At 45.4% G+C, this 19,585-nt stretch overlaps 1 protein-coding gene across 4 annotated transcripts in view; it reads left to right on the top strand.

Moving 5' to 3' along the window:
- CENPC (centromere protein C) overlaps positions 1-19,585 on the top strand; it is a 365,318-nt gene that overhangs the window by 43,024 nt on the left and 302,709 nt on the right. For 3 of the 4 annotated variants that reach the window (XM_069743120.1, XM_069743124.1, XM_069743123.1), the window contains one exon: positions 15,145-15,182. The exons of the other annotated variant lie outside the window; for it this stretch is intronic. In XM_069743120.1, the coding sequence (XP_069599221.1) occupies positions 15,145-15,182 (38 nt within the window). The remainder of the gene's footprint in view (positions 1-15,144; positions 15,183-19,585) is intronic. 4 annotated transcript variants of the gene reach the window in all.

The raw sequence follows: 19,585 nt of genomic DNA on the forward strand, positions 1-19,585 counted from the left end.
GAAGCTCTTACAGACCACCCTTTTGAGCCACTACATTCAGCTCACATAAAACATGTCTCCCTCAAGACAGCTCTTCTCGTAGCCTTAGTATCAGCAAGAAGAGTAAGTGACATACAGGCACTATCTATAGATCCTCCCTTTATGTCAGTCTTCCCAGACAGAGTTGTCTTAAAAACAGACCCTTCATACTTACCCAAAGTATGTACTAAATTTCACAGATCACAAGAAATTTTCCTTCCCTCCTTCTATGATAACCCTACAAGTCAGGAAGAACAAAAATACCACACATTAGATGTGAGGAGAGCCATATTAGCCTATTTGGATAGGACTAGTGCTTGGAGGAAGAGCAGGGCTCTCTTTGTTTCGTTCCAGGGTCATAGAAAAGGAGCTGGAATCACGAAGGGTACTTTATCTCGGTGGATTCGAGATGCAATATGTCTGGCCTATTCATCCAAAGGGGAGAATCCGCCTGAGACCGTAAGAGCACATTCCACCCGGGCGATTGCATCATCCTGGGCTGAACTAGCGGAGGTTCCGTTAGAACAGATATGTAAGGCCGCAACCTAGTCTTCACCTACTACCTTCTATAATCACTATAGATTAGACTTGTCTTCCTCATCTGACTTGTCCTTCGGTAGATCAGTCCTTAACACGGTGATCCCTCCCAAATGACTATCTCTGAAAGTCTCTCAAGTGGGTGCTGTCGTGGCGAAGAGAAAACACCGGATTACGTACCGGTAATGCTCTTTTATAGAGCCACGACAGCACCCCTTCACTTCCCACCCTTATAGGTTTTTTATTTAGAAGCACGGTTAAGGGTGTTTGGTTCTTGTAGTTAGCCATACTTAACTTAACTAGTTATAAACGGTAATATTGAATGACCTACTAAAATCTGATGGGCGGTTCCTCGCAATCTCTGTAAACCCAACTGTGGGAGCGAGGGGGACCGCCCCTTTTATTCTCTCCATAGGGTTTCCTGTTCCTAGGGGCGGATCCCCTCTCTCAAGTGGGTGCTGTCGTGGCTCTATAAAAGAGCATTACCGGTACGTAATCCGGTGTTTCATCAGTATTTGTAAGCCAAAACCAGGAGTGGAACAATTAGAGGAAAAGTATAATAGAAACATGTGCACCACTTCTGTATTTATCACCCTCTCCTGGTTTTGGCTTACAAATACTGATGAAAAATCCTGACCAAATCCTGATGCAATCCTGAACGTGGACACATACCCTCACACTTCTTTTGGCCCTATAATAACACTATGTAACAAATTTTTATTTATTTTTTTTGTTCCTAGGTCCAAAGTGTGTTTTCCTAACCCGTTATGCCTAAAAAAAAAAAAATAGAAAATAGTTGTTCCACAAAAACTTTTCTTCTGTGATTAGGACAATGAAGACTACTCAGTATTGAATATGAATGGAGAATTTTCCCGAAAACAGACAAATTTCAAAATGTCTTTGTCCTGATCACAGAAGCAAAGTTTTTGTGGAACAACAACTATTTTCTATTTGTTTTTTAGGCATAACGGGTTAGGAAAACACACTTTGGACCAAGTAACAAAAAATATATAAAAATTTGTTATAGTGTAATTTACTTTTTTGACACACTACATGCAACATTTTTCTGCCCTGTGGTCATAAAATCAAAGTTTTCACAAATTGTCTTGGAATCATCATCACACATCCCGTGCATATAATTTGTGATTAGTGTGCACTGTTTGGGTGAATTTTAATACTTGTAATATGTTGTGTTTTTGATCTATTTCCTAGGTTAGATTTGTATGTTTATAGGATCCAAGAAGTATCATTTCTCCTTTCGGAGAGTGACATGATAAGCATGTCGAGGTGATGAGACTTAAAGACGCAATGCTCCTCTGGGAAATATGCAAATTGTCTCTTCAGAGAGGAAGAGGACTAAGAACTCTAGTGCCACCTATTGGAAGTAGCAATCCTAACAGTCAATGTCGACCCTTTTAACAAGCCTTGTCACATGACTTGGGATAATAGCAATTTCCCAGAGGAGCATTGCAGCTTTAAGTGTCCTCACCTCGACATGCTTATCATGTCACTCTCCACAAGGAGAAACAATACTTCTTGGATCCTGGTCAGACGCCTCTCAATCAGCCAAACCAGATCTCCACTTTGCACTGATGAGGGGCAGTACCCCGAAACACAGTGTCTGCAAATTGAGATTCTGGTTTGGCTATTATCCTAAGTCATGTGACAAGGCTCGTTAAAGGGTCAACATTGACTGTTAGGATTACTACTTCCAATAGGTGGCACTAGAGTTCTAGTCCTCTTCCTCTCTGAACAGACAATTTGTATGTTTATAGGAGAAAGCATTTTGTTACATGGGATGCCCAAGCAAACCGCACAGTGTTGTCTGAACCCAGGTGTAAGGGTACGTGCGCACAATTAGTAAACGCTGTGGGTTGGATGCTGCGTACTTGCGCTGCATCCAACCCTCAGCGTCCAGATGTTACAGCATAGTTTATGGAATTTCAAGAAATCCCATGCCCGCGTTAAGTATAACGAGACAGGCTCTCTCCTTTCTGTGTATCTGGATCACTTTGTATCACTACATTTTTATGTCCGAGCTCAGTGACTTTGATTTGGTTGCACAATCACTACACAATGTTCCAAATTATTATGCAAATTATATTTTTCTCGGATTTTCCTAAATGGTCGGTGCAAATGACAGCCTAATAAGTCATCACCCGTTAGAGTATACATCGAATTTTATTGAAGAAACCTCCCAATGATAACAGTATAATCTCCAAAATGAATAAAAACTCAAAATGCACTGTTCTAAATTATTAGGCACAGTAGAATTTCTATACATTTGATATGTTTTAAAGAACTGAAAATGCTCATTTGTGGAATTTGCAGCATTAGAAGGTCACATTCACTGAACAAAAAAGCTATTTAACTCCAAAACCTCCTAATAGGAAGTTACATGTTAACATAGGACCCCTTCTTTGATATCACCTTCACAATTCTTGCATCCATTGAACTTGTGAGTTTTTGGAGAGTTTTTGGAGAGTTTCTGCTTGTATTTCTTTGCAGAATAGCCTCCCAGAGCCGCTGTTTTGATGTGAACTGCCTCCCACCCTCATAGATCTTTTGCTTGATGATACTCCAAAGGTTCTCTATAGGGTTGAGGTCAGGGGAAGATGGTGGCCACACCATGAGTTTATCTGCTTTTCTCTAGTCACCTTCCACGACAGCCACTTCGGAGGTTGTCTTCCCCGACCTAATAGGGGACAGGAACACAAGAGGTTAAATACCCCTCCCCTTCCTGCACCGCCAGTGTTTTCCTGTCCCCTATGGGGCATGAAGAGATCTGAAGGGGCTGCCGTGGCCGGCGATGGAGCTCCACTTACCAGAAAAAGCCGGGCGGCATGAGGTCGGGCTCCCTCCTCTAGTATGCTGCTCCCGTCTCCTCTCTTCGGAGGGACTCGGAACCTTCCCGCCCCTCCGGCGCTCCCTTTGGGAGTAATGCGGGGCGGTGACGTGCTTGCCGGGGGCCTCCTGCAGCCCCCCGGTTCTCTCCTCCCATGGCTGCAGCGCTGGAGGTGGCGCGCGTCCCGGGCTGTGGCCGGAGGCCCGATGACTTCCGGGTTAACGCGCATCACTTCCGGTTCATTCAGGGAGCGTTCCATGGAGCGCACGCCGGCCGGCAATGGCGTCCAGCAGCTGAAGCACGCCATACAGACAGCGTTTCGGGGGCGTTCCAGGACCTACCCCAATCGGGCACACGGGGGAGGAGCACTGCACGCTGGGACCACCGATCCTTATAAAAACATCCGGGTAGCAAGGTAAGCTGTCTGACTGTTAACAGCTGACGGACATGGACAGTGACAGACCCCCTTGCTCTGCATCTGCAGATGCCAGCGTTCCCCCTCCTACCAAAGTAAGTAGCAGGTGTTGGGAACAACCCTCGCTGTTGGATAGCATTAGATCTCTCATTAAAGATGAGGTCCATTCTTCTATGGCTACCTTCTCACAAATGTCGGTGCCTCAGCCACCCCCTCCAAAAAAGAGGGAAAAAAGCCCCAGTAGAATCCGATCCGGACTCGAGAGAAATCCAGTCCTCAGGTTCAGAGGATAACTGGGAAAACGAAGGCTCTACTTCTACCCCCACCTGTAAATCAGAAAACAAAAAATATTATTTTAGTTCTGAGGACATGAGTGAACTAATCGGTTTAGTAAGAAGCACCATGGGGGTAGAGGATGAAGAAGTTACACTCACAGTACATGATGAGATGTTTGAGGGTCTGAAACCCAAAGACCAAAAAGGGTTCCCGGTGCATAAGAATTTACGAGATCTAATTCTGCATGAATGGGACCTCCCTGAAAAAGGTCTGACTGTACCATCGGAACTAAGAAACCGGTACCCATTGGATGGGGATAACTCCTTATGGGAGACCCCGAAAGTAGATGTTCAGGTATCTAGGGCAGAGGTCCCCAACTCCAGTCCTCAAGGCCCACCAACAGGTCATGTTTTCAGGATTTCCTTTGCATTGCACAGGTGATGCAATTATTACCTGGGCAAGACTAAGGAAATCCTGAAAACATGACATGTTGGTGGGCCTTGAGGACTGGAGTTGGGGACCCCTGATCTAGGGTAACTAAAAAAAACTGCCCTCCCCTTTGAGGACTCTTCGCAACTCAAGGATCCGATGGATCGTAAAATAGAGAGTTTATTAAAGAAGTCCTGGGACACCTCCACAAATCTGCTGAAATCTAATATAGCCTCTACTTGCGTAGCCAGATCTCTATTTATCTGGTTACGCAAACTTGAGGATCACTTGACTCAAGGCACCCCAAGGGAGAAGATTATAGACTCCCTACCATTACTACAGAAAGCTACGGGGTTCCTAGCCGATGTGTCTGCTGAATCAGTTCGTGTAGCCGCAAAAGCTGCCGTTCTCTCTAACTCGTCCAGGAGAGCACTCTGGATAAAATCCTGGGGAGGCGATTTTGTCTCCAAGTCCAAATTATGTAGCATACCCTTTCAGGGTCATAATGTATTTGGACCAGTCCTGGACGATATTTTGGATAAGGCGGCAGATAAAAAGAAATCTCTTCCTGAGCAAAAGACCCCCAAAAAACGCTTTTTTCGTCCCTCCCGTGATCAAACCTCACAGAGAGGAAAAGGCAAAACGGGAAGATGGAGTTATCCTAAGGGAGGCAGGGGAAAAATATCCTGGCCCCTCAGGCCCAGCAAACCCCAGATAAGCAATGACTGTACTCCGGTCGGGGGTCGACTCTCACGATTCTTCACCGAGTGGCAAAACATCTCCACAAATCAGTGGGTCCTTCGTACCATTCAAGAAGGATTAAAAATAGAATTCGTGAGACCACCCCCACAATGCGTAAAGATAACCTCCCTTCAAAACCCAGATCTCCAAAACTCCTTGTTACAAGATCTACAAAAACTAATGCAATCAATTGTGATTTCTCAGGTGCCGAAGTTAGAGGAAGGATGTGGTCATTATTCACGCCTTTTTCTAATAACCAAGCCGTCAGGGAAGAACAGAATTATCATAAATTTGAAACCCTTAAACGAATCTGTCAGATACAGGAGATTCAAAATGGAGACAGTCAAATCAGTAATCCCCCTCATCGTTCAGAGTTGGATGATGGCGACTGTGGACCTGAGGGATGCGTATTACCATGTGCCAATCCATCCAGAGCACAGGAAATTCCTCAGGTTCGCAGTTTCCAAGGGTCACCAAATCAAACATTTTCTGTTCAATGTTCTCCCCTTCGGCATCTCTTCGGCCCCACGGGTTTTCACAAAGATTATGGCGGAAGCGATAATCTTCATCCGTCAACAGGGAATATGCATAGTCCCGTATCTAGACGACCTGCTTATCATGGCTCCATCTGCCTCCCGTCTGGAAACAGACGTATCAAAGTCCCTAGAGATATTACAAACCCTGGGTTGGATCCCAAATCTGGAGAAATCGGAGGTCCATCCCTCCACAAGAAGGAAATTTCTGGGGGTGCTACTGGACTCGGATGTAAGAACATCTTTTCTACCCAAAGATCATCAAATCAACCTTGTCCGCAAGGTAACCAAGTTCAGAGGCCAGCGTGCACCGACCCTCAGAGAATCAAGGTCTGTACTAGGGTCCCTGACCGCATGTATACAGTCGGTTTCCTGGGCCCAGGCTCACACACGAACTCTCCAGACTTATGTTCTCCTACATTCCAGGAGACGACAGACTCCATTGAATCAGAAGATTCTTCTCCCTGGCCATGTGAAATCAGCGCTAAAATGGTGGCTAGATTACCATTATCTCCAGAGAAGGGTCAGCTGGTACCACCTTCCCCTAAAAACACTCCGCTCAGATGCCAGCAAAAGAGGCTGGGGTGAGGTGGTAGAGGGTTTCCACTTTCAGGGACAATGGACATCGAACATCAGCAGCAGCTCCTCGAATCTAAGAGAATTAAGAGCTGTAGAGGAGGCCCTAAAGGCATCATCTGCACTGATCAAAAATCATCACGTTTGTATTTACTCGGACAATCTGACCACAGTAGCCTATCTACGACACCAAGGGGGGACAAAGTATGCCTCTCTCAAAGAAGTGGCTGCAAGAATATTTTTCTGGGCAGAGAAGAACCTTCTATCGGTCAAAGCAGTACATCTGAGGGGATTGGACAACACTCAGGCGGATTTCCTCAGCAGGAAAGACGTTCATCCGGGAGAGTGGTCCCTAGACCAAGCAGTGTTTCAGTCCCTAACCAAAAAATGGGGTACTCCAGAGGTGGATTTATTCGCCAACAGGCAAAATGTGAAGGTAGAAACATTTTTCTCCCTTCATCACAAAGACAAGGCACAGGGAATAGATGCCTTTTCACACCAGTGGAAATTCAACCTTGCATATGCCTTTCCTCCCATTCCCATGCTGGCGAAAACTCTGCAAAAGATCAGGACAGACGAAGTGACCACAATCTTGATTGCCCCATTGTGGCCCGGGAGGAGTTGGTACGGCGCTCTATTAGATATGGCCTTGGAAGGTCCCTGCCTTCTACCTCAAAAGACCGATCTCCTACACCAGGGTCCTCTACTACATCCGGATCTAAACAGATTGAACTTGGCGGCATGGCTACTGAAGCCACAATTTTAAAAGCTAAAGGGCTCTCGGATGAAGTAATCCAGACCCTTCAAAAAAGCAGAAAGGCAGTAACCAATGCCATCTACACTAAGGTCTGGAAAAAATTTACGTCCTGGTGCTCCCCAGAAGTTCCAGACCCCTTCAATCCTGATATAGCAGGGATCTTACAATTTTTACAGAAGGGCTTGGATATAGGCCTTACCCCTAGCACACCCAAAGTGCAAGTATCGGCCCTTAGTAGCTTTTTTGACTCTAATTTAGCCAATCATCGCTGGATCAAGCGATTTATGACAGCCGCATCCAGAATTCGTCCTACACTCCGTAATAGGGTACCCTCCTGGGACCTCAATACTGTACTTAACGCACTAACCCAGGATCCATTCGAACCCCTGGATGCTATAACCATTAAAAACTTAACTTTGAAAACAGTCTTTCTAGTCGCAATCACTACAGCTAGACGTGTTGGGGAATTACAGGCCCTGTCAATACAGGAACCCTATCTAGCATCACTGCGGATAGCATTGTACTAAAACTAGACCGGTCCTTTTTACCCAAGGTGGTCTCGAATTTCCACAGAGATCAGGACATTCTACTTCCTTCTTTTTGCCCAAACCCCTCCAACCCTAAAGAACAGACCTTCCACACCTTGGATGTTCGCAGGGTGGTCTTATTTTACTTACAACAAACTGAAACCTGGCGAATTGATCAAAATGTATTCATTCAGTTTTCTGGACGAAACAAGGGAAAGAAGGCGGCAAAAAACACCATCGCAAGCTGGATCAAACAATCTATTTGCTTGGCTTATTCATCACAGGGACTGGATCCACCTGCCTCTCTGAAAGCACACACTACCCGAGCAATGGCAACATCGTGGGCAGAGAGGGGGAATGCCTCAGCAGAGCAGATATGCAGAGCTGCCACCTGGTCGTCCATCGATACGTTCACCAGACATTACCGGCTAAATTTCAATAGGGATTTAACGTTTGGCAGACGTGTTCTGCAGGCTGTAGTCCCTCCATAGAGAAATTAGCTGTTGGTACTACTCCGAAGTGGCTGTCGTGGAAGGTGACTAGGGAAAATAGAATTATTCTTACCGTTAATTCGTTTTCTAGGAACCTTCCACGACAGCACTAATTTCCCTCCCTACCTGATATTCTTATTGGATGATTCCTGCACTTTTGTGGTAACTATACATGCTACTGTGTCCAGGAAAACACTGGCGGTGCAGGAAGGGGAGGGGTATTTAACCTCTTGTGTTCCTGTCCCCTATTAGGGCGGGGAAGACAACCTCCGAAGTGGCTGTCGTGGAAGGTTCCTAGAAACCGAATTAACAGTAAGAATAATTCTATTTTATGCCCATAGCAGCCAATGACTCAGTGGTATTCTTTGCAGCATGAGATGGTGCATTGTCATGCATGAAGATGATTTTGCTCCTGAAGGCACGATTCTGCTTTTTAGACCATGGAAGAAAGTTGTCAGTCAGAAACTCTATATACTTTGCAGAGGTCATTTTCACACCATCCATCCAGAGTTGCTCGACACTCATTAGTAAACAAGACTGTTTGGAAATTAGTCTTCATGTATATCAGGGCCCACTGCAACAGTTTCTGCTAGTGAACACTGTTTCTGCGCCTGTGCGGCCACCCACCTTGGGAATCCTAGCCCCGCAGTGTGTTATGCATTATGCACAGTACGGGGCTGGGATTCCCGAGGTGGGTGGCCGCACTGCCCCACACAGTTGTACACAGCGCCGGTTTTGAAGCGAAAACAGCGCGGAGGGGGCAGCGCCAATAGCTCCTGAAGATTGGAGTGACGGCAGAGTAGCGGTTCAAGCTGGGGAGTGAGGACCCGCCTCCCTGGCGAAAGAGAGGTATTTTAGATAAGATTCAAAGCGCTTTATTTTGGGAATACATGAACAAAAAACTAAAAGAGCCACCTTGTTAGAATGCAGCATTACTGCTGCACAAGGTGGCTCTTATAGTTTATAATGGCTGGAGGGGGGTGACAGTGGCCCTTTAATTAGAATCGCCTAACTAAAACTAATTATAACATGTGTTTAACCCCTTCCCGACCCATGACGCCACGTAGGAGTCATGAAAGTCGGTGCCAATCCGACCCATGACGCCTATGTGGCGTCATGGAAAGATCGCGTCCCTGCAGGCCTGGTGAAAGGGTTAACTCCCATTTCACCCGATCTGCAGGGACAGGGGGAGTGGTAGTTTAGCCCAGGGGGGGTGGCTTCACCCCCCCCCCGTGGCTACGATCGCTCTGATTGGCAGTTTCACTTTCAACAGCCAATCAGAGCGATTTGTAATATTTCACCCATTATAACGGGTTAAATATTACAATCCAGCCATGGCCGATGCTGCAATATCATCGGCCATGGCTGGAAATACTAGTGTGCCCCCACCCCACCGATCGCCCCCCCCAGCCCCCCGATCTGGCCGGTACACTGCTCCGGCTCCCCTCGGTCCAGTGCTCCGCTCCCCCCCCGTGCTCTTGTCCGCTCACCCCCGTGCTCCAATCACCCCCCCCGTGCTCAAATCACCCCCCTGCACTCCGTTCCACCCCCCCGTGCTCCGTTCCACCCCCCCGTGCTCCGTTCCAGCCCCCCGTGCTCCGTTCCAGCCCCCGTGCTCCGTTCCAGCCCCCCGTGCTCCGTTCCAGCCCCCCGTGCTCCGTTCCAGCCCCCCGTGCTCCGTTCCAGCCCCCCGTGCTCCGTTCCAGCCCCCCCGTGCTCCGTTCCACGCCTGCCGCGCTCCGATTCCCCCCCCCCCGTGCTCCGATTCCCCCCCCCCCCCTCCGTGGTCCCCCCCCCACCCCATCATACTTACCGATCCTGCTGGGGTCCCGTCCGTCTTCTCCCTGGGCGCCGCCATCTTCCAAAATGGCGGGCGCATGCGCAGTGCGCCCGCCGAATCTGCATTTTGATCACTGAGATAGATTATATCTCAGTGATCAAAATAAAAAAAATAATAAATGACCCCCCCCCCCCCCCCTTTGTCACCCCCATAGGTAGGGACAATAAAAAAATAAAGAAATTTTTTTTTTCCACTAATGTTAGAATAGGGGTAGGGTTAGGGTTTCGGTATGTGCACACGTATTCTGGTCCTCTGCGGATTTTTCCGCTGCGGATTTGATAAATCCGCAGTGCTAAACCGCTGCGGATTTATGGCGGATTTACCGCGTTTTTTCTGCACATTTCACTGCGGTTTTACAATTGCGATTTTCTATTGGAGCAGTTGTAAAACCGCTGCGGAATCCGCACAAAGAAGTGACATGCTGCGGAATGTAAACCGCTGCGTTTCCGTGCAGTTTTTCCGCAGCGTGTGTACAGCGATTTTTGTTTCCCATAGGTTTACATTGAACTGTAAGCTCATGGGAAACTGCTGCTTTTCCGCAGCATGTGCACATACCTTTAGAATTAGGCCATGTGCACACGGTGCGGATTTGGCTGCGGATTGGCAGCAGTGTTCCCTCAGGTTTACAGTACCATGTAAGCGTATGAAAAACCAAATCCGCTGTGCCCATGGTGCGGAAAATACCGCGCGGAAACGCTGCGTTGTATTTTCCGCAGCATGTCAATTCTTTGTGCGGATTCCGCAGCGTTTTACACTTGTTCCTCAATAGGAATCCGCAGGTGAAATCCGCACAAAAAACACTGGAAATCCGTGGAAAATCCGCAGGTAAAACGCAGTGCCTTTTACCCGCGGATTTTTCAAAAATGGTGCGGAAATATCTCGCACGAATCCGCAACGTGGGCACATAGCCTTAGGGTTAGGGTTGGAATTAGGGTTGTGATTAGGGTTATGGCTACAGTTGGGATTAGGGTTAGGGGTGTGGGGGGGGTTAGTGTTGGAGGTAGAATTGAGGGGTTACCACTGTTTAGGCACATCAGGGGTCTCCAAACGCAACATGGCGCCACCATTGATTCCAGCCAATCTCGTATTCAAAAAGTCAAATGGTGCTCCCTCACTTCCGAGCCCTGACGTGTGCCCAAACAGTGGTTTATCCCCACATATGGGGTACCAGCATACTCAGGATAAACTGCGCAACAATTACTGGGGTCCAATTTCTCCTGTTACCCTTGTGAATCTAAAAAAATGCTTGCTAAAACAAAATTTTTGAGGAAAGAAAAATGATTTTTTATTTTCACGGCTCTGCGTTGTAAACGTCTGTGAAGCACTTGGGGGTTCAAAGTGCTCACCACACATCTAGATAAGTTCCTTTCGGGGTCTAGTTTCCAAAATGGGGTCACTTGTGGGGGGTTTCTACTGTTAAGCCACATCAGGGGCTCTGCAAACGCAACGTGACGCCCACAGAGCATTCCATCAAAGTCTGCATTTCAAAACGTCACTACTTCCCTTCTGAGCCCCGACGTGTGCCCAAACAGTGGTTTACCCCCACACATGGGGTATCAGCGTACTCAGGAGAAACTGGACAACAACTTTTGGGGTCCAATTTCTCCTGTTACCCTTGGGAAAATAAAAAATTGCAGGCTAAAAGATCATTTTTGAGAAAATATTTTTTTTTTTTTTATTTTCATGGCTCTGCGTTATAAACTTCTGTGAAGCACTTGGGGGTTCAAAGTCCTCACCACACATCTAGATTAGTTCCTTTGGGGGTCTAGTTTCCAAAATGGGGTCATTTCTGGGGAATCTCCAATGTTTAGGCACACAGGGGCTCTCCAAACGTGACATGGTGTCCGCTAATGATTGGAGCTAATTTTCCATTTAAAAAGCCAAATGGCGTGCCATCCCTTCCGAGCCCTGCCGTGCGCCCAAACAGTGGTTTACCCCCACATACGGGGTATCAGCCTACTCAGGACAAACTGGACAACAATATTTGGGGTCCAATTTCTCCTATTATCCTTGGCAAAATAGGAAATTCCAGGCTAAAAAATCATTTTTGAGGAAAGAAAAATTATTTTTTATTTTCATGGCTCTGCGTTATAAACTTCTGTGAAGCACCTGGGGGTTTAAAGTGCTCAATATGCATTTAGATAAGTTCCTTGGGGGGTCTAGTTTCCAAAATGGGGTCACTTGTGGGGGAGCTCCAATGTTTAGGCACACAGGGGCTCTCCAAACGCGACATGGTGTCCGCTAACAATTGGAGCTAATTTTCCATTCAAAAAGTCAAATGGCGCGCCTTCCCTTCCGAGCCCTGCCGAGTGCCCAAACAGTGGTTTACCCCCACATATGAGGTATCGGCGTACTCGGGAGAAATTGCCCAACAAATTTTATGATCCATTTTATCCTACTGCCCATGTGAAAATGAAAAAATTGAGGCGAAAAGAATTTTTTTGTGAACAAAAAGTACTTTTTCATTTTTACAGATCAATTTGTGAAGCACCTGGGGGTTCAAAGTGCTCACTATGCATCTAGGTAAGTTCCTTGGGGGGTCTAGTTTCCAAAATGGGGTCACTTGTGGGGGAGCTCCAATTTTTAGGCACACGGGGGCTCTCCAAACGTGACATGGTGTCCGCTAAAGAGTGGAGCCAATTTTTGATTCAAAAAGTCAAATGGCGCTCCTTCCCTTCCAAGCCCTGCCGTGCGCCCAAACAGTGGTTTACCCCCACATATGAGGTATCAGCGTACTCAGGACAAATTGGACAACAACTTTCGTGGTTCAGTTTCTCCTTTTACCATTGGGAAAATAAAAAAATTGTTGCTAAAAGATAATTTTTGTGACTAAAAAGTTAAATGTTCATTTTTTCCTTCCATGTTGCTTCTGCTGCTGTGAAGCACCTGAAGGGTTAATAAACTTCTTGAATGTGGTTTTGAGTACCTTGAGGGGTGCAGTTTTTAGAATGGTGTCACTTTTGGGTATTTTCAGCCATATAGACCCCTCAAACTGACTTCAAATGTGAGGTGGTCCCTAAAAAAAAATGGTTTTGTAAATTTTGTTGTAAAAATGACAAATCGCTGGTCAAATTTTAACCCTTATAACTTCCTAACAAAAAAAAATTTTGTTTCCAAAATTGTGCTGATGTAAAGTAAACATGTGGGAAATGTTATTTATTAACTATTTTGTGTCACATATCTCTCTGGTTTAACAGAATAAAAATTAAAAATGTGAAAATTGCGAAATTTTCAAAATTTTCACCAAATTTCCGTTTTTATCACAAATGAACGCAGAATTTATTGACCTAAATTTACCACTAACATGAAGCCCAATATGTCACGAAAAAACAATCTCAGAACCGCTAGGATCCGTTGAAGCGTTCCTGAGATATTACCTCATAAAGGGACACTGGTCAGAATTGCAAAAAACGGCAAGGTCTTTAAGGTCAAAATAGGCTGGGTCATGAAGGGGTTAAGATTGATTTCAGTGATCCATTGAGCCCTGAGACACAATACCATCCATGTGTTTATTTGAAAAACAACCATTAAATCTTTGACACTTATCCAATTTGCATAATAATTTGAAACACGGTGTATACTCTCAAATATATGTACCATATAAGCCGAGGCACCTACTTTTGCCACGTGTGGGGGCTCCTAATGTGTGTGGGGGCTCCTAATGTGTGTGGGGGCTCCTAATGTGTGTGGGGGCTCCTAATGTGTGTGGGGGCTCCTAATGTGTGTGGGGGCTCCTAATGTGTGTGGGGGCTCCTAATGTGTGTGGGGGCTCCTAATGTGTGTGGGGGCTCCTAATGTGTGTGGGGGCTCCTAATGTGTGTGGGGGCTCCTAATGTGTGTGGGGGCTCCTAATGTGTGTGGGGGCTCCTAATGTGTGTGGGGGCTCCTAATGTGTGTGGGGGCTCCTAATGTGTGTGGGGGCTCCTAATGTGTGTGTGTGGGGGCTCCTAATGTGTGTGTGTGTGTGGGGGCTCCTAATGTGTGTGTGTGGGGGCTCCTAATGTGTGTGTGTGGGGGCTCCTAATGTGTGTGTGGGGGCTCCTAATGTGTGTGTGTGTGTGTGTGTGGGCTCCTAATGTGTGTGTGTGGGGGCTCCTAATGTGTGTGTGTGGGGGCTCCTAATGTGTGTGTGTGTGTGGGCTCCTAATGTGTGTGTGTGTGTGGGGGCTCCTAATGTGTGTGGGGGCTCCTAATGTGTATGGGAACCCTGATGTGTATGGGACCTGTATGACATGAAATGCAGCATAGAAATTACAGAGATAAATAGATACTGTTTTTTCTTTTACATATTAAATTAAAAAAATGCGTAGGGACCCCCTACTATTTAAAACCAGCACAGATAAAGCTGGGCGCTACCATATTATAAGGCTGGGACAGTCCAGTGTTGGCTGTTCAAGACAAAAAATAGAAACACACAGCCGCCCCAGAATTAGCACATCACATAAAATAAGACATCCTTAAATTAGACCTAGTGCATCTTTGGGAGCAAAAACGAATACAAGACACTGTCTTATTTTTGGGTAAATGGGGTACATAGAGGCACCGTAACAGAGAAATGAGAAATATACGGAATGAGGGCTGACAATGCTTGGCTGTATGCTGGTCCCTACTTCATGAATTCCTTCACACCTAGCTGCTATAAGTCACTGCTGTGAGATATTACTGATGTTTAATGTACAATTTTGTGCAAAATCAGATTAGTAGATTGAAATGGCTCATCAAAGGGTTGATATTGACTTGGGGTTCTACATCCATAGGTAGTGCTTGAATTCAAGTCCCCTTCGTTGAAGAGCCTATTTCCTCATCTCCTGTCAAACAAACATGAATATTGAACAGCACTCGGATGGCATCCAAATGCTGTCTGTTTAATAAAACAAAGTAAAACCGTGGATCCATAGACCTCCAATTACTAATTTGATCTGTGCCTTGGATTAAAATTAATGTCTCAGTGTTTTGGCATGGATCCCTTAGTGTGCAGTAATACTCAGGTATGCAAATTCCGTTAAAAACATGGATTAAGGTCGTACTGGAAAATGATGTCTGAGTGAGCCCTAACTTGCTACCGGTGGATTTTCATTGTGACAAGTTGGCTTTAATTTTGCTTCATAGTGCCCTGAATGTAAAATCCTAAATACTTCTGAATTGTTTTTCTTCAACAGAAGAAACAAAGCTATAGGCCGCGATATTGTGGAAATAGGTAAGTCTTTGAATATTTTAAATGTTTTATATTTGTAGTAACAGCACTCTGCAAGTGTTAAAGGGGATCTGTCAGCAGGTTTTTGCTATGTAAGCTGAAGACTGAATGAGGTAGGGGGTAAATCACAGATTTCGGGGATGCCATTTCTTGTCAAGGTTTGAGGTTTTGTTTGCTTACAATGATAATTTTAGCACCAAGGGCTTATTATTGCTGTGACTAGCTGGTTACTTAGCCTTGCTCCAACATTCCCCCTCGTGTTATAAGCAGCTCACTTTCTATGGATATTGTATATACAGAGCCTGGTGTGGGCGGGGTTAGCTTTCTCAGCTCTGCTTCATTGCTAAATTTAAAAACTGTGTGAGAATGGCTCCACCCAGTAACCGAAGTGATACATAGTTGGATTTAGCTTCTCTTTACCTACATCAGACTGCTCTCAGATGACGTAGCAATAACCTGCTGACAGTTTTTAAGGCATGGCTAACATTTAAAGGGGGTTATCTGGGACATCCACACCCCCTTTTAGCTTTGCATTCCTGTTGCGGAGATATTAGAAATTAACATATTAGCAGCAGAATAATTTTAAAAGGCATCGATCAGACTATTGCCCTGCAGATATGGGGTTAATCTGCAGGTTGATGGGTTTCTAAGGCCATGTGGCTATTGTGTGAAAAGCCCAGTTGGGGGGGAAATTAACTTTTTTCCTGGTAGCCTCTGGCTCAGTATACAGTGAGTGGCCACTGTATTCATGCCCCGGCACTGACTGACTGCCAGCTCAGCAGTGTATCACCCACCAAGTTCTTATCACTAATTATAATTGTATATCATGAGTATCAATATATTTCATTAAGAGCTTCAATATTTTTAGTCCTTCAGAAAGCCTATTTTCTAAGCTACTTTCACACATCCGTCTTTCGCCATCATGCTCAATCCGGCAAACTTAGAAAAAACTGGATGCGGCGAAAGATGCCGCCGGATCCGTTTTTCCCCCATAGTCTTGTATTAGCGCCGGAGGACCTTACATTTCGTCCAGTTTTTGCGGAATGCGACAAAAATGTAGTTTCTGTCGTCTGGAAAAAGCGTACACAGCTTTTTGCTAGAATGGAAGCCTATGGTAGCCGGAAGGTGCTGGGTCCGGTAAATGACCGATTCCTTCTCCGGATTCAGTTTTTTTTTTTTTAACCCCTTATCCCCCAAAGGTGGTTCGCACGTTAATGACCGGGCCAATTTTTACAATTCTGACCACTGTCCCTTTATGAGGTTCTAACTCTGGAATGCTTCAACGGATCTTGGCGATGCTGAGATTTTTCTCGTGACATATTGTACTTCATGATAGTGGTAAAATGTGGTAAAATTTCTTTAATGTAACTTGCATTTATTTGTGTAAAAAAAAAACCGGAAATTTGGCGAAAATTTGGAAAAATTTGCAATTTTCACAATATAGTTAATAAAAAACATTTCCCACAAGTCTACTTTACATCAGAACAATTTTGGAAACACAATTTTTTATTTTTTTTTTTGTTAGGAAGTTATAAGGGTTACTAGCGATTTTTCTGATTTTTACAACAAAATTTACAAAACCATTTTTTTTTTTTAAGGACCACCTCACATTTGAAGTCACATTTAGGGGTCTATATGGCAGAAAATACCCAAAGGTGACACCATTCTAAAATGCACCCCTCCAGCTGATCAAAACCACATTCAAGAAGTTTACTAACCCTTCAGTTGTTTCACAGGAGCAGAAGCAACGTGGAAGGAAAAAATGATAATTTAACTTTAGTCACAATAATGATCTTTTAGCAACAATTTTTTTTATTTTTCCAAGGGTAACAGGAGAAATTGGACCCTAAAAGTTGTTGTCCAATTTGTCCTGAGTACGCTGATACCCCATATGTGGCGGGAAACCACTGTTTGGGTGCACGGCAGGGCTCAGAAAGGAACGAGCGCCGTTTGATTTTTTTCAACCTAAAATTGGCTGGAATTGCGATCAGACGCCATGTCGCGTTTGAAGAGCCCCTGATGTGCCGAAACAGTGGAAACCCCCCACAAGTGACCCCATTTTGGAAACTAGACCCATTATGGAACTTATCTAGATGTGTGATGAGTACTTTGAACCGCCAGGGGCTTCACAGAGGTTAATAATGCCCGGGCGTTTATAAAAAATATACATCATTTTTTTTTTTTTCTTTCCCCCAACTAAACTGATTTTCTAGTCCCCAATTTTTTTATTTTTCCAAGGGTAAGAGGAGAAATTGAACCCCAAAAATTGTTGTACAATTTTTCCGGAGTACACTGGTACCGCATATGTGGGAGAAAACTACTGTTTGGGCACACAACAGGGCTCGGAAGGGAAGTAGTGATGTTTTGAAATGCAGGCTTTGATGGAATATTCTGCGGCCGTCATGTTCTGTTTGACGAGCCCCTGATGAGCCTAAACAGTAGAACCCCCAACAAGTGACCCCATTTTGGAAACTAGACCCCTTAAGGAACTTATCTGGATGTGTGGTGAGAACTTTGAACCCCCAAGTGTTTCACTAAAGTTTATAATGCCCGGGCGTGAACATAAAAAATCCTATCTTTTTTTTGCCCACGAAAATAATCTTTTAGTCCCCAATTTTTTTATTTCCCCAAGTGTAACAGGAGAAATTGGACCTCAAATCTTGTTGTCCAATTTGTCCTAAGTACGCTGGTACCCCATATGAGGGAAAAAACTGTTTGGGCACACGTTGGGGCTCAAAAGGGAAGTAGTTATATTTTGGAATGTTTTGTTTTGGTGGAATGGTCTACAGGCATCATGCTCCGTTTGCAGAGCCCCTGATGTGCCTAAACAGGAAAAAAAACACACAAGTTACATTATTTTGGAAAGTAGACCCCCAAGGAACTTATCTAGATGTGCCCCCTTTGGAACTAATCTATTTCCTGTAAAGTAAATTAGTAAAACATGGAGGTGTGAACGCAGAAAAAGCAGAGGAGGACGCTGGAGCAGACACGGACACAGAAGGGGAGGAGGAAAGCCCAGCAGAGGAGCAAGAGGTACAGCAGGGGAGCAGGGATAGTGGCATGGCGGTGGTAGTAGGGGGATCTGAAGATAAGGAGCCAGGAGCAGAGCCCACCCTTAGAGACGTTTTTGCACTGGTGTCATCATGCAAACAATCCCTGACCCAGCAGCTACAGGAGGTCAAAGGGGATACAGCCAAGATAAATGCAGCCCTGCAGAAGATTGACAAACGTGGGGAATGTGGAGGAAAGAGTGAGCACTGCAGAAGATCATATAGTGCAGCTGCAGAAAGCGGAGAAGAAGTTTACTCAAGCAATATCGGAGCTAGCTGCAAAAAATGAGGATCTGGAGAATAGGTACAGAAGAAATAACATTCGTATAGTGGGTATCCCTGAAAAAACTGAGGGGAGGAATCCCACGGAGTATATTGAAAGCTGGCTCCTTGAGACTTTTGGTGATGCAGCACTGACAAAAGTATTTGCGGTAGAGAGAGCCCACAGGGTCCCACCGAAACCACCTGTCCCTGGAGCAAGTCCCCGTACCATGCTTGCCAAAATCCTAAACTACAGAGACATTATCCTGAGGAAGGCTAGAGACATGACGGATTTGACTATTGGAGGTCAAAGAATTGCTATCTACCCCGACTATTCCGCCCTGGTACAGAAACAACGGATGATGTTCACGGGTATCAAGAGACGACTGAGGGAACTGGGAGTGCAATACTCCATGATGTTTCCGGCACGACTGAGAGTGGTGGCGTTGGATAAGATTCATTTTTTCCAGACGCCGGAGGACGCTACCTAGTGGATAGATCTCAATGCTAAAAGGCTTAAAGGGAAAGGAGATTGAAAATACGGGGTGGGTCGGTCGGGAGGTACTTTACTTTTTTAAAAAAAGGAAAAGATTGATAGTACAATGGTAATTGTGATGTGAAGGTTTGAGAGTGGTGCTGGGCATTACTCAGGGAACGCACTGGGAGTGCTGAAACGGTGGAGAAGTGCGAGGGAGGAAGGGGGTGCAGCGTACTAAAAGTTTTCTTAGTTTCTTGCAGTTGTAATTTAATACATGTTGAAATATTTTAGTCTTTTAAGAATTGCGCCGAATTCTGTTATAAACGGTAGCGGGAGGCGGAAGGAGAAGGTTACGTTAACAAGAGTGTTCGCAATGGGTGATGGTGCCCCACTCTTGATAAGAGGCAGAATGTATAGTATTGGGGGGGGGGGGGGGCTAGAGGGAGGGGGGGTAAGGGATGGGAGGGAAGTTAGACAGCTCAGAACTGGGAGTAACGACATAACTAAAGATGATGAGTCACATAATAGGGGACCGCTTTAAGATTTTGAGTTGGAATGTGAGAGGTCTGGCGGATAAGTCTAAGAGAGCTGCAGTATGCGAAGGATCAACGGGCCTC

The sequence above is a fragment of the Ranitomeya imitator genome, chromosome 1 (genome assembly GCF_032444005.1).
Source record: "Ranitomeya imitator isolate aRanImi1 chromosome 1, aRanImi1.pri, whole genome shotgun sequence".
Lineage (NCBI taxonomy): Eukaryota > Metazoa > Chordata > Amphibia > Anura > Dendrobatidae > Ranitomeya > Ranitomeya imitator.